The 12438-nt window shown below is 38.7% G+C and overlaps 1 protein-coding gene across 8 annotated transcripts in view; it reads left to right on the forward strand.

Moving 5' to 3' along the window:
- Positions 1 to 12438, forward strand: part of PCDH15 (protocadherin related 15) — an 821537-nt gene that overhangs the window by 658883 nt on the left and 150216 nt on the right. For all 8 annotated transcript variants that reach the window (XM_055808474.1, XM_055808447.1, XM_055808438.1 and 5 more), the window contains one exon: positions 5565 to 5658. In XM_055808474.1, coding sequence (XP_055664449.1) covers positions 5565 to 5658 — 94 coding nt within the window. The remainder of the gene's footprint in view (positions 1 to 5564; positions 5659 to 12438) is intronic.

Below are 12438 nucleotides of genomic sequence, written 5' to 3' on the forward strand. Positions count from 1 at the left end.
GGAGGGAGGGTGGTGAGCTGACTCCCTGTGGTAGGTGATGGTACAAAAGTAACTTGGGTCTTATTTGTTGTTGGTGCAGGTGTAATTGCAAAAAATTGTTCTAATTTGGTGCGTGGGACAGATTGTACAGAAACAGGGCTGTATGTTCTGAGTAAGCTTTAGATCACTCACTGTGATGAATCTCCCATATATGGAGAATAAAATCACTTAGGAAACAATATGAAAAAAGCCTTGACAATCCCAAGAGATGCTGCTGATGTTATCCACCAGGATTGATGGGCCCTTTAATAATAAAGACTTGTTAGGCAAGGAAAGGGACAGTTTAGAGAGAGGAGACTGTTCCACTGAGCTGGCAAGACCAGGAAATTGTGTTGGGCTGCTGTTTTTATTCATTGCTTAGTGCTGGAGTTTTCCGTGCAAATCAGGGAAGGTGTGCTTTGTTTACCAGCTCAGAGGAAGTGTTGGGAGTCATAGCTCCTCATAGCTCCAGAACAGCGTGGATTTGCAGGGTTTTCTGCACAAGCAATGCTAGCAATCCTCCCCTTAACACAGAGAAGTTTGGTCGGTCTGACCTACTCTGTGACCTTTGGAAGTTGAATAATGAAGAGTGTGCCTGGCTATGTGAGAGAACCTCTGAAAAGGGGGCTACTCAGTAGGTAATTGTTTTGTGTAGTTCGTGCTTATCACAGCACTGTTCACATCCCACCATAAAAATCTTGAAAGTTCTCCATGCCAAAGAAACTTAAAAATGCGTGCAAATTCAGGACAACTCCTGGCCTGCCAAACCTGTGGTGTGAAGGTATTCTCAAAGTCAGATCCTAGGCAGTTTCTGTATTGTCCAGCTTTGGATGTAAAAAGGGTGGCAATACTCAGAAGTCAAGATGTTAAAGGTGGCAGGTGAATTCACAGCTGTGAATTCGGTCTGAAAACAATTAAGAAATCTGGTGCCTTCTCTGAAGGCTGCAGGCACAGCACCACCCCTGTGCGTTCACAAGCAGTCTTGCAGCAGTTGCAGGTGTCACCTTCCAGGGCCTGTCAGGGGTGGCTGGGAACCCTCCTTGATCCCACCCAGCCCCTAGGGCCCATCACGGGCAGCCTGACACCCCCCAACACACACACGCCAGCCTCATGTCCCCCCCTCATGGGTCTGAACATCACACCTCATTAAGAGTTTCAGCACAAACTTAGGCTAGTGTTTGTCTTTTTTTGATCTGTTGCCTCTTAGTAACAAGAAGAGCTCTTTGAAGTGTTTTCTCCTTCCTGCTCTCCTTGCATCTGTTTTCTTGGAAATTGTGCAAAGTTTTTTTCAGCCTTTTGCACGTGTTTTTTTTCTAGATGTTGAAATGTCTCGATAAGAAATTAAGGTAGGATTACTGTTAAACAAAGCATATAGTTAATGTGAGTGGCATGTTAAGGCTGCAGTAATTTATCTCAATGTTTCATAAATACATTTTTAGATACTTTAAGGCTAAGGCAGAGGCCATTAACATGATTCTTTTCCTTTTTCTCATCTGGATTATTTTCTTGCATCCTGGAGCCTATCAGTTAATCCCTGTGTGACACGAGTACTGAAAATTACCAGTTTTACATCTACCTGCTAGATCTCTTTTATTCTCTATTTGAGGATGTGAGATGGTTTTGTTCTTTCTTCTTTGGCAGTACCTGAGCACAATCGGTAGTAATTCAGTACCTTCTTGTGTTCCCCAGGGAAGGTGATGATTAAAACCTGGGGTATTAAATGAATGTAAGTACCTCTGAATCCTTGAGTAAAAGACAGTAGTTTTTATAAATTAGTCTGTCTCTTGAATGATGTTCATGTACTGAAATGGAGACTGTAGATTGTGAGTGTTCAAGCAGTAGGAAGGAAGAGATAAAAAAGGCAATATGATAGTCCGAAAATATTGGAGAAATTAAATGGATACATATGGCTAAAGGTCAGTGTTAGTAAAGCAGTATTTGTTGTCAATAATTTGTTCTTAGCTCCACTTTGATTTTTGTGTGTGTGAAATAATACCTTACTATGTAAGTATTATGTTCTATTCACTGTCCCTTTCCTAAAAAATTCTTCTGTTTGTATTTCATTGCAGTGTCTTGAACAAATGCTGGAAAATATAGATGATCTATTATAATAGCTAATTGATTTGCAGAAACACTTGGAAATAAGAGAATTACTAAAATACAGAGCATGGTTTAGCATTTCCCGTCAGTTAATAATACATCTGACTTTCCTACAGCTCAAAGGAAACTAATGCCTTTCTCAGGAGTGTCACTACTGTTTCACTGTCTGCTATTTATAAACTACAAAACGGTTAGTTTAGAAGTTGAATGGTCTTTAGTAATACAACAAAAATATTAATTGAGCTCAGCTGTATATTCCTTAGCAGAAGAGAGTATATGAGTCTACAGTGAGATAAGCAGTGTTATTAATTTGTCTCACACAAATTACAGGATAGGTTGCTAGAAACCCTACCACTTCTACACTCATTGCCTTCTTGTGGGTCATGTATGTAGGCAATGCTAAGATTTTACTGTTACTCTAATTATTAATAGTCTAATCAAAAGACTTAATAGTCCTGTTATGACACTAATGCAAACAACTAAAATAGCAAATATAGGTATGTTTTAGTATGTGTGTGTTATGTAAATATAAAATATGTGTAATGCAAATTATTTTATGTATATGTGTAATTTTAACATTTATATATGTATAATCATACATATGTATACATACACATGTATTTTAATATCACTATCAATATATATCACTATAGCCATATATATAGCTACATTTATATCACTGTATACTATATATATGAGTTTATGTAAAAACATATATAAATGTATGCATAAACATTCTAGGGTCTGTCCCTTGCTCTGGTGTTGTGCTTAACCCTTTCACTTTCCTTTTGGGGTCATTCAGGGCAATAATTTTCTCTGGAGCAAGGGTCTGTGCTGAGTCTTCAGCACCTGAAGTCCTGCCCTGGGAGGAGCAGTATGATACTGAAGGTTTCATTCTACTCACTCTAGGGTCCATCTTGAGTCATATTTACATCTGACACACTCTGTACCGTGCTTTTTTTCTTCCTGTCTGTGTGCAAGTCTATTTTACATCTGAACTTACTGCATGTGGGGTGCTTTGCATAAATGGATACTTGTTTATTTTTCTTTGTGACCCCAGACTGGTTTTGGGCAGCTCCTAAGGTTGTGTTTCTTTAAAAATGGTAGGCCAATGGTGAAGTGTTTGTAGCCTAGGCCCTCTGGTGTCATCCTGTGCCTGAATATTCGCTATGCTAGAGGCTGTGCCTGTACTGCTGCACACGTAGTTCACTCTGCACAATAACCAAGTTATAGCTACCTCTTCGTTAAAAAATATATGTATATATAAAGATAGGCACCACACTACAAAATTGTAGAGAAGGAAGCAAAAGCTAAAACTGTATTCGTATCGGGTACCTGCTCATTAGAGAACTGCTGTTTAAAGCTAAAATCAACCTTGGAGCAGGCTGAGGCAAGTCCGTGCAAAGAAGTGTGGCAGGTCCTGAGGCCCTGTTGTAGCTTGGCAGAGCACTTGTGGCTTAGGACAGGACATGTCAGCTCCATATTCACTGGGTTACAAAACTATACACAACACGTGTGTGTCCCATTGTTTTTTACCAACCTCCAGAAGGTTTTTTAGGTACAAAGAAGTTGCTAGCTTTTCCTTTTTTTGAGGAAGCCGGACATGAAACGTGCCTAGGTTATAGTTGTGTAACAGTGGGACATTGCATGTAGCATCTCCAGAAATATTCTTTTCTTTGATTGCTGAGTTTGAATATTGTTTTGTCTACCAAGCTTTCAGTCCTACAGGAGAATTATGCTCCCACTCACGGTTTTCACCTATTTCTGTAGTATTTATTTGAAGAAACTGCTTGCAGTAACAGCTTGCCAGTAAGTGTTGGTATTTGTCTCTGCTGAAAACAACACTGGAAAAAGTCTTGGCCTGGAACCAGTTTCTGAGGTCTTCTCCGAGAGTATGAAGTTACAGCAGAAGCTCTACAGAAATTTATAGTCTAGGGAAAAAACATCACTAGTTATAGATTATATACATCCAAGCGTTCTGAAGAAGTACAGCTAATGAGATCTCATAGTTTAGTGGGACTTTTATTTTGGCTTTGGCTTTTTTGTTGTTGTTGTTTTCATAAAATCTTTTTTTGAAGAAGTGAGTGTTTAGGTTCTAGGTCATGAATGTAAAACGTAGGTTCAAACAGTAAAATTTATAGCTGTGTCTGACAAATCCTTGTGTCTGATATGCCAATTAAAAATGGAGTAACACGTGAAAAGTCACAGCATGCCAAGATGGTAGCTCGTGTGGATTTTGGCTGCAAGATTACATGCTGTTACACTTTTCCTGAAATGTTGCAAGCTGACCATAACATGTTTGGTGGAGTTTCATGGGAGAAGCTGCTTAGCCATGCAACAAGAGGATAAATGTCATCCTGGATCCATGTTTGTTGGTGCATATTTCTTGAATAGCCTATGGATTGGGTGGTGTTTAAGAGGTGTCAATTTGTTACATACATGACCAGGTTCCAGTAGATGCCAAAATCCTATAAATGAAATGCAGAGCTTTAGGGCTGGTCACAGCAATATTGTACCAGTTCAGGTAAGCAGAGTTTAGCTTGCTTAGGATTGTCGACTCAACAGTACTTTTCTAATGCTTCCTAATGTAAAATTAATGAGTCCAAGGTGGGATCTTGTTGCTGTGTTGCTATAGCACACCTCCAGGTGGCTTCCAGACTTCTGCATAAGGAAATGAAGTAATCCTAAAGAAAAAGTTCTAATTATTTTATTTGTCAGCTATTACAGGAATTTGTAATGCTTTCAAAGAGGATTTTTGTAACATTGTATTTGTTTTATTCTTTCTGTAAGCAGCTGCTTAATAGCCCTTCATTCATCAACTTTTTAAAGTGGGCATCAATAATCACAATATCCTGATTAATTTTCCACAACATTTGTGCCTATATTAATGCTTTATTATTAGGAAATGTGGTATATCTGTGCTTGCGCTGAAAAGGCATTAGCTTATTGCAGCACTTTTATTGAAATTACACGATGCGCAGTTTAGTAACCTATCCCTATAAAACTTTGAGGAGACTCATACTTAAGACTATGCATGTTGTACTCTCAAAGTTCACTGCTGCAATCCTGTTTGGTATCGGGACTCCTCTGTGATTAATAGACTGCTTGTGATTCTCTCTTCTCCTTTATTATAGCAGTGCAGCTTTCTAACAAATTAGGGTCACGTGTTCAGTGTAAGTCTATCTTTTATAGAATCCTGTAGATCACTAGGTTGATATTTTAATCCCAATTTATACATGTATCAAAGCAGAAAGCATTAGAAATCGGCTCATCATTTTTATTAGCCTTTACCTTCCCAAAGCATGCTTTCAGTTGTAATAAAGTCTAAAAACGTATTAACTTGCTCAAAGGGAAACAGTTGTGTAATGCAAAGTAGTGGAACAAAGGTCCTTGTAGATATCTTAAAACTGTTGTGATAACATTTTATGTTTTTGTTTTATTACTAGTTCTGGACTGCTAGCCTTAGGAAAGCCCTTGGACAGAGAAAGCACTGATCGCTATATTCTGATTGTTACAGCCTCGGATGGCAGACCAGATGGGGTGAGTTTCCTGTGAAAGTTTAAGAAAATGGGCTATTATGATACATGGTTAGACACTTGAAGTATCTGTTATATGGGTCTTGAGCAAGTATAACTGTCATCTGCAACAAGCTTTCCTTTATCTTTGAAAGGTTTGTATAGGTAAAACATGTGTATCACTATGGTAACGTCCTTCGATCTTGAAACAAAGTGACTTTGCTGCTACTTACACCTTTTTGTTCTTCAACAAGAACCAATGCAGTCAAGGTTTTGTGTTACTCAGATATATGCATCTTTCTCAGTGCTATTAAAAAAGCAGTCTTCCTTCTCACCTCCTAAAGATCAGTTATGTGGGCAGGTATATTGTAGATATGTACTTTATCTAGTCAAATGCATTTCACTTTTTTCAGATTTGACAGGTGAAAGCACTGTCCAGGTAAAATTCTGGAAAAGTCCCCATTCCACTTTTCTTAAAAAAACCTTTTATTGGAAGGTATTTCTAAGTCTTCTATGTTTGCATTGATCAGGCATGCAGCGACGCCACAATCTAACCAACAAACTATTGCTCACATCTGTTTAGTGTAACAAAATTGTGATTTTCAATTTCCATATTAAAAAATGGAGGGCTATTTAAGGATATGTATTTATTCATCAGGCAGAGGCAATGGAATTAGTTTTTCTGAAAGCTTGAAGCAATCCCAACAGGGGGAATTCACCACAGCTGGATTGTGCAAGGTACGTGGGAATGCAGCAGTTCTGCTGTGGATTTGTGCTATGGAATAGCATAGATAGAGGAGAAGTCTCTGTGTATCTGACCTTAAAATTACAGTGTATAAGGGCAGATCTAAAATACTATATATCCACATTATCTGGGCTATTCTAGGAGGCCATGTTCAGCTTTGAGATTGAAACAGATAAATCTTTGACAGTTTGCTATGGAGCAATCATGAAAGCTCTGTGGTTTGGACCCCTTGCTCACCCTGTTTTCACAACAGCAGAAGAAAATCTTATGTATTCTTTCTGTGGCATGCCCTTTTCCCAATTTTAGCGTCTTCAGCTTACAAGGTTTGCCTTCCATCTCAGTGTTTACTCAATCTTTTTTTTCCCCAAAAAACTATATGCAATTCAGTGACAATATGGAGTAACTGTAACAGATCCTACACCTTTTCCATTAAAAATCTGGTTATGGTTATCTTCAGTGATTCATCTTAATATTGTAATTTTGTTACTTGTGAACTACTCTCCATTTTTTAATAGCTGTGGGTTGAATTGTTTTAATCTCTTAACTTCCAGCTGTGAAATCTGAAGACTTAAATAAAAGACTGGTGTTCGCATACTGATTGCTATCTCCAGCCCTGCCAATGTCTTCCTTGGTCCAGGGAGACCTGCCAAAATTGATCTGTCTTTCCATTTCTGGTATCTCCAGGAGTTTGGAGGTCAGCATACGGGGCAGCAGGACACTGCCCACATGGGATCACCCTTCTGCTTGGTGTACAGCAGCCTAAGCCCCAGTCTCTTGGGGAGCAATGTTTCTTGCAGGAGCCTTTCCCATAAGCCTGGTGGTATGAATCATTGCCTTTCTAAACCCATGAGTTACTGGATTCCTGATGTTCTAGGAACTGAAACTCTTGCCCCTGGCAGCTGAAACCAAGACAGCCTGTGCCCTGCCTGCTTCACTCTGCTGTAAACCCCATGGGATATTGGACTCATACACAGTATACAGTGTGGTATTGGCCCTCCTTTTTATCCCTGGTGTTCTCTAGAGAAAACTAACTGTTCCCCACCAGCATCTGTGAAGTGTGTTGAACACATTTTTGCATGTGGAAAGTCTGTGGTCCCGCACACTTTAAATTTTTGGTGGTTTAATGGTGGGTTTTTTTCTGGTCATTTTTCTGTGTCATTTATAAAGGGCCTAAGAGACTTTTAGCAATATTGCTATGGCACTAAGTAGTTGAGGTTTCTGTATTCTAAGCCCCAAGGCTTATTTAACTGCTTAATGTTGTGTGGTGACAGTCATGTTGACACCTTTTGACTTTTGGGGACTGCTTATTCCATCAAAATTAATACAGACATAGTTATGCCATCACCAACCAATACAGCTTTCCATTTAGTAGTGTGGCCTGGCTGACACCGTTTCATCACTTTTGCATGCCTTATAATGCTCTTGGTTGTTTAAAATGCTCAGCTATGCTTTCCAAGTTGTTGTTGTTGTTCTGAGTTATAACCTGGAGCATTAACAGGCTTGTGGTTTTTCTCTGACCTTGGAATAGCATGACCTACCACCCATCACTGTCAACAATATGACACGACAAACAATTAAGTATGCATTAATTGAGTAGTCAGGAAAATATTTTTATTTCCTTAGTAATGAGACTTAGTTGTAGATGAGCAGACAAATGATAGGCAAATGAAAAATATATCAAGCTCAAATTGTTTTCACAAATTGTGGTTTGTTTGGATGGGATTTCAAGGCAAGAATTCACGTCTGCATTTCAGGGGGAGAAGTTAGAAATAAACATACATGACTTTTTAGAAGAAAGAAAAAGCCTTCTGTGCTATTTATTATTGGCTTGTGTGAGTGTGTATGTGTCAGTTAATTCATATAGATAAAACTGAAAGCTCCATTGTATTCTCTTTGTGTGTATTGTGTGATTTAAGCAGAACTCAAACCTAAAATACAAACGTCTGATTGAGAAAATATTCACCCAGCACTTCAAAAATGTGTTTTCTGCCCAAGTTTTGGCAAAACGGAACAGCTCAGTGCCTTGTTTATAAAGCTATGTGGGAGTTAGTAATTAGATACTCTTAAAAATTTCTGCTGTTCAGGGTATAGTCTGAGATTCTCTGGATAGGACAGATCAGAGGTGACCTAGCTCTGGGAGGGTTTCTCTAAAAGCCATGAATCTCAGACTCTGCCCGTTTCTTCCGCAATGAACTCTTCATGAAAAAATGGGAATAATATTAGCATTGCAGGCCCCAAAACTGGTTTGGGGCCATGTTTCCTGACAAGACACAGGACCATCAGACAACCTTTAGAAAGGCATCTGCAAGAAAACTTGTCTTGGTGGGCTGAGCTGGCCCAGAGCACCTGGGTGCTGACTGCACAGACTGAATTGGCTTTTTTTAAAACATTTTGATTTTTTTTTTGGCGTGCTTTCTGTATGTAGTTCTGAGTACACAGCACTGGATTCTGAATTTCACTCTGAAGTCTGATGCAAAGAAGTGAGATGCTGCAATATTTAACCTTTAAATGTGGCTAAAACATTCATGGATTTGCAGTTACTCAGTACAGGAGATTAAATCAGTGGGGCATAGAATTTAGAAACTCTGAAAACTATATTCCTGGCTACAGTATGGAGAAGTATGGTGTTTCACAGAAGGTCATGGTAGTTTCTCAGTCACAACAATGCTTTTAGAAGGATCAACAGTTGAAAACTAGTGTACGCTCACCTTATGATCTAGCTAAATAATTGCCTCAGGCTTTAAATGAAAGCAGGATAAATACCATTGTATTTGTGATCCTAGATGATGAGTCAGACCAGGGCAGCCTAATAGTGTCTCTGTCCCAGGGGCCGTGAGGCACACCGGTGTGCTTTGTGTAGACACAAATACCATGCCATACTTCATATTAGTGTCTCATTCTTCATCAGAGCAGACCAGCATTTCAGGAGGGTATTCATCCACCAAGAGAGCCATAAGTAGCCTTATTTCCATGTATTGTGTTTCATCATGTAAGTTAGACTTCAATATTTCAGTCATCTTAGAAGATCATTAATAATTTTAGACCTTCTATCTCCCATGACACTTGAACTAATTACCTTCCTTAGAGCAACAGGTAGAACTAGATCAAGGTAATTTAAACAGAGATTTCCTACTTGAATAATGTACAGAGATTTAATTAATTACAGTAAATGTTCTGTTACTCCTGTAAATATTACCTGTATCTGCTCCACATCAGCTCCATTATCTATCAAGAATAAAGCATGTATGCCTCTTTCAGTAAACATTGCACTGAGATTTTGTGTACAAAAATGCTTGTATTGAAAAAGGCTTCTACTTTACTGACATTTTTGTACTCAGTAAAACAAGATTGCCAAAAAATTTTAAAATCAATGCAGCCTGTTCATACTGTGGAACTTTATTACTACCTTAATGTAGTGCATTTATTTTGATCTGTTGGGTGCAGTGGAAAGGAATAGTTCTTAAATAGATGGAAAGGAACAGTATAAACAGATAAATGATTTTGTACTTCGTCATCTAAAAGAACTCCTCCAATTATTTCCTTTTCAACCATACAAACTGCAACTAGAAAGAAGCACTGCCTATTACTATTTTGCTGACAAGTTATGTACTTTGTATGAGAAAGCCTTAAAATTTGTACTGATCGGTAAATCTCGGTTTGCACAAGAGGAATTTGTCCTGCCAGATCTCATTTTCTGTGACAGAAGGCTTTCTCCAGGCCCCAGCTTTTTCTAGGGTGAGCTTCAGGAGACTCCCAAACTTCCAGTGTTTGTGCAACTTTGTCTGCTTGCATTGCATGGATAATATTCCCTATAAAGACTTTGATTTCAATTGCTAACAGGGAAGGGGTGATTTAAGTAATCCTCATAAAGAAAAATCCTCATAAAGATTGATCACATTTTTAAAACAAAGGTTTTGAGCAGATTGTAGTACTGTTTTGAAAACTGAGTTTATTTTAGGGTGAGAAACAGTTCTGCATCAAGGATTATTGAAGCTTTTTGTATCCTAAAATAAATAATAATAATAAATAAAAAAAGCTTAAGTTGAACTATGTTACAATAGATCTTGCAGCAGAGTTCACAATAACAGTGATGTATAGTGTAACATTGAGTATAAATTTTGTTATTGTGTATATTAAGTAATATCACAGTCATGATAGTAAATACCTTGGTTGTGAATTCTAGTTAGACTGGAAAATGTAAGATGGGCAGACTGCTTTTCAGTCAGCACTGTTTGTGCAAAGTTGGAGAGCTCAAGAGCAGATGCACTTGCCCCAGAAGCTCCTTGCCCCAGACCCCTCTCTAGCTGAGTGTGCCTTTCTTCGTAGATTAGAAGAAACCTCTGCTCTTTTTATCACAGCAGTGAAGTCTCTAGTTCTGAGTAAATAGGTAAACTATGCAGGACTGCTAGGGGAATTGCAGCTGAAGGCTCTGGGAGCCCATGTTCCTTACCTGTTTTTAAGTTCTCAGGTTTGGTTTATGATATAAAGACCTTGGTAGAGATGCCACAGCTTTATCCATTTGCAATTAAGACACTGAATCCTGAGCTTTTAGTTTAGATGCAGACCCATTTTTCCACAGCTTTGTCTCTGGCCAGCTGCATGACAAATGTAGCCTCCTTCGTACTTTAGCCTCCAACTATATTAGGTGATGCGTAGCACAAAGTGTGCTCTAAATTTGGGTTGTCTAGCCTGAGCTATATAGCTTGGGATATAAGCTACCAGCTGCTGCTGGTTCATCCTGTAGCAACAGTAATGTTTTGATCCTATGCTATTGAGATGCTTTTTGGCTGCTTGGACAGCAGATCAATACTCTCTCTCCTCTACAAATAGATATGTAGGGTTGGAGCCTGGGAGGTCACAGGGCTGGTGACTGGCATGACATGGAGATCTATCCAGTCAGTCCCATGTGTTTGTCAAGGGCATTTCTTGAATGTGTACATGATTTTCTCTTCCTTTCCCACTGAAGTTCTCATCTTCTATATTTTCTTTTTGAATGTGTGAGGTCTTAGTTTTTGGGGATTTATTTTTGTGTGATTGACAGCTTTTATCTTTGTGTCCTCCCCAGGCTTTTTCTGATCTATTTTCATTAGTGTAATTATTGACAGGCTCCAGCCTTGTCTTTCCCTTCAGCCTCAGTCTCTTCTCTCCTAAATTTCTTTGCAGTCCAGCTGGCCATTTCTTCTTTCTAACTTGGAGAGGTGTAGAGGGAGAGGGTTGGTAGAAACTGCTTTTAAAGTTCTCATGCCCTACACTGGAAGGAAACAAGGTCTGAAAATACCTGAGGCTTGCAGCCTTGCTGATAGGGACAGACCAGAAAAAAATAACATGCTCCCTCTTCCCCATGGCCCGGTGGACATTGTTGTTGTGGTTATGCAGCTTCTGTGCATTCAAAAAGGTTAGTGAACAAAGCCCTAAACAGTTGTGCATATTTACCCATCACTTTTTTCGAATTTGGCACTTTATTGTCCCCCTCCGTTACCAATAAATATTACATTCCCATTAGCAACGTCACTCTTCAGGCTATCACTCTCCTGAAGCACTGAGCTTGGACAGCATAGCAATTTACCTGTTATATAATTCACGTATATTTTATTCTGGTACTTGTCACTCCCAGTATTTTGAGATCTGAGCAGCTGTTTTCCCTGTTTGATAAAGAATAGCTATTATTTTGGATATCATTATTTAAGTATAGTCTTCTTGAATGGAATATAGGTAAGCCCTGATATGTAGATCAGAAGCATTATTTACACTTTCTTTTTTGATCCAATAAGGCCTTGGACTTTGCCCCATTTGCAAATATAATTATTTGCAAGCTAGTTATATCTAGAGATGATAGCATTTGTCTAAATTAATAAACCTGCTTGACATCAGAGCTAAGAATGTTTCCTCTCTAAGGCATAAATGCTCTCATCAATTCCCAACTTCAATTTAAATGGCTGGGTACAAATAAAATAAGTCACAAGTGAAATTTCCTTCAAATTTATCATCTATAACATTTATCAGGGCCTGGCATTCTTAGGACAAAAGATATTTGTGGAGGCAATGTAAACGTTACATTTA

The sequence above is a fragment of the Falco peregrinus genome, chromosome 1, assembly GCF_023634155.1.
Source record: "Falco peregrinus isolate bFalPer1 chromosome 1, bFalPer1.pri, whole genome shotgun sequence".
NCBI classification, from domain to species: domain Eukaryota; kingdom Metazoa; phylum Chordata; class Aves; order Falconiformes; family Falconidae; genus Falco; species Falco peregrinus.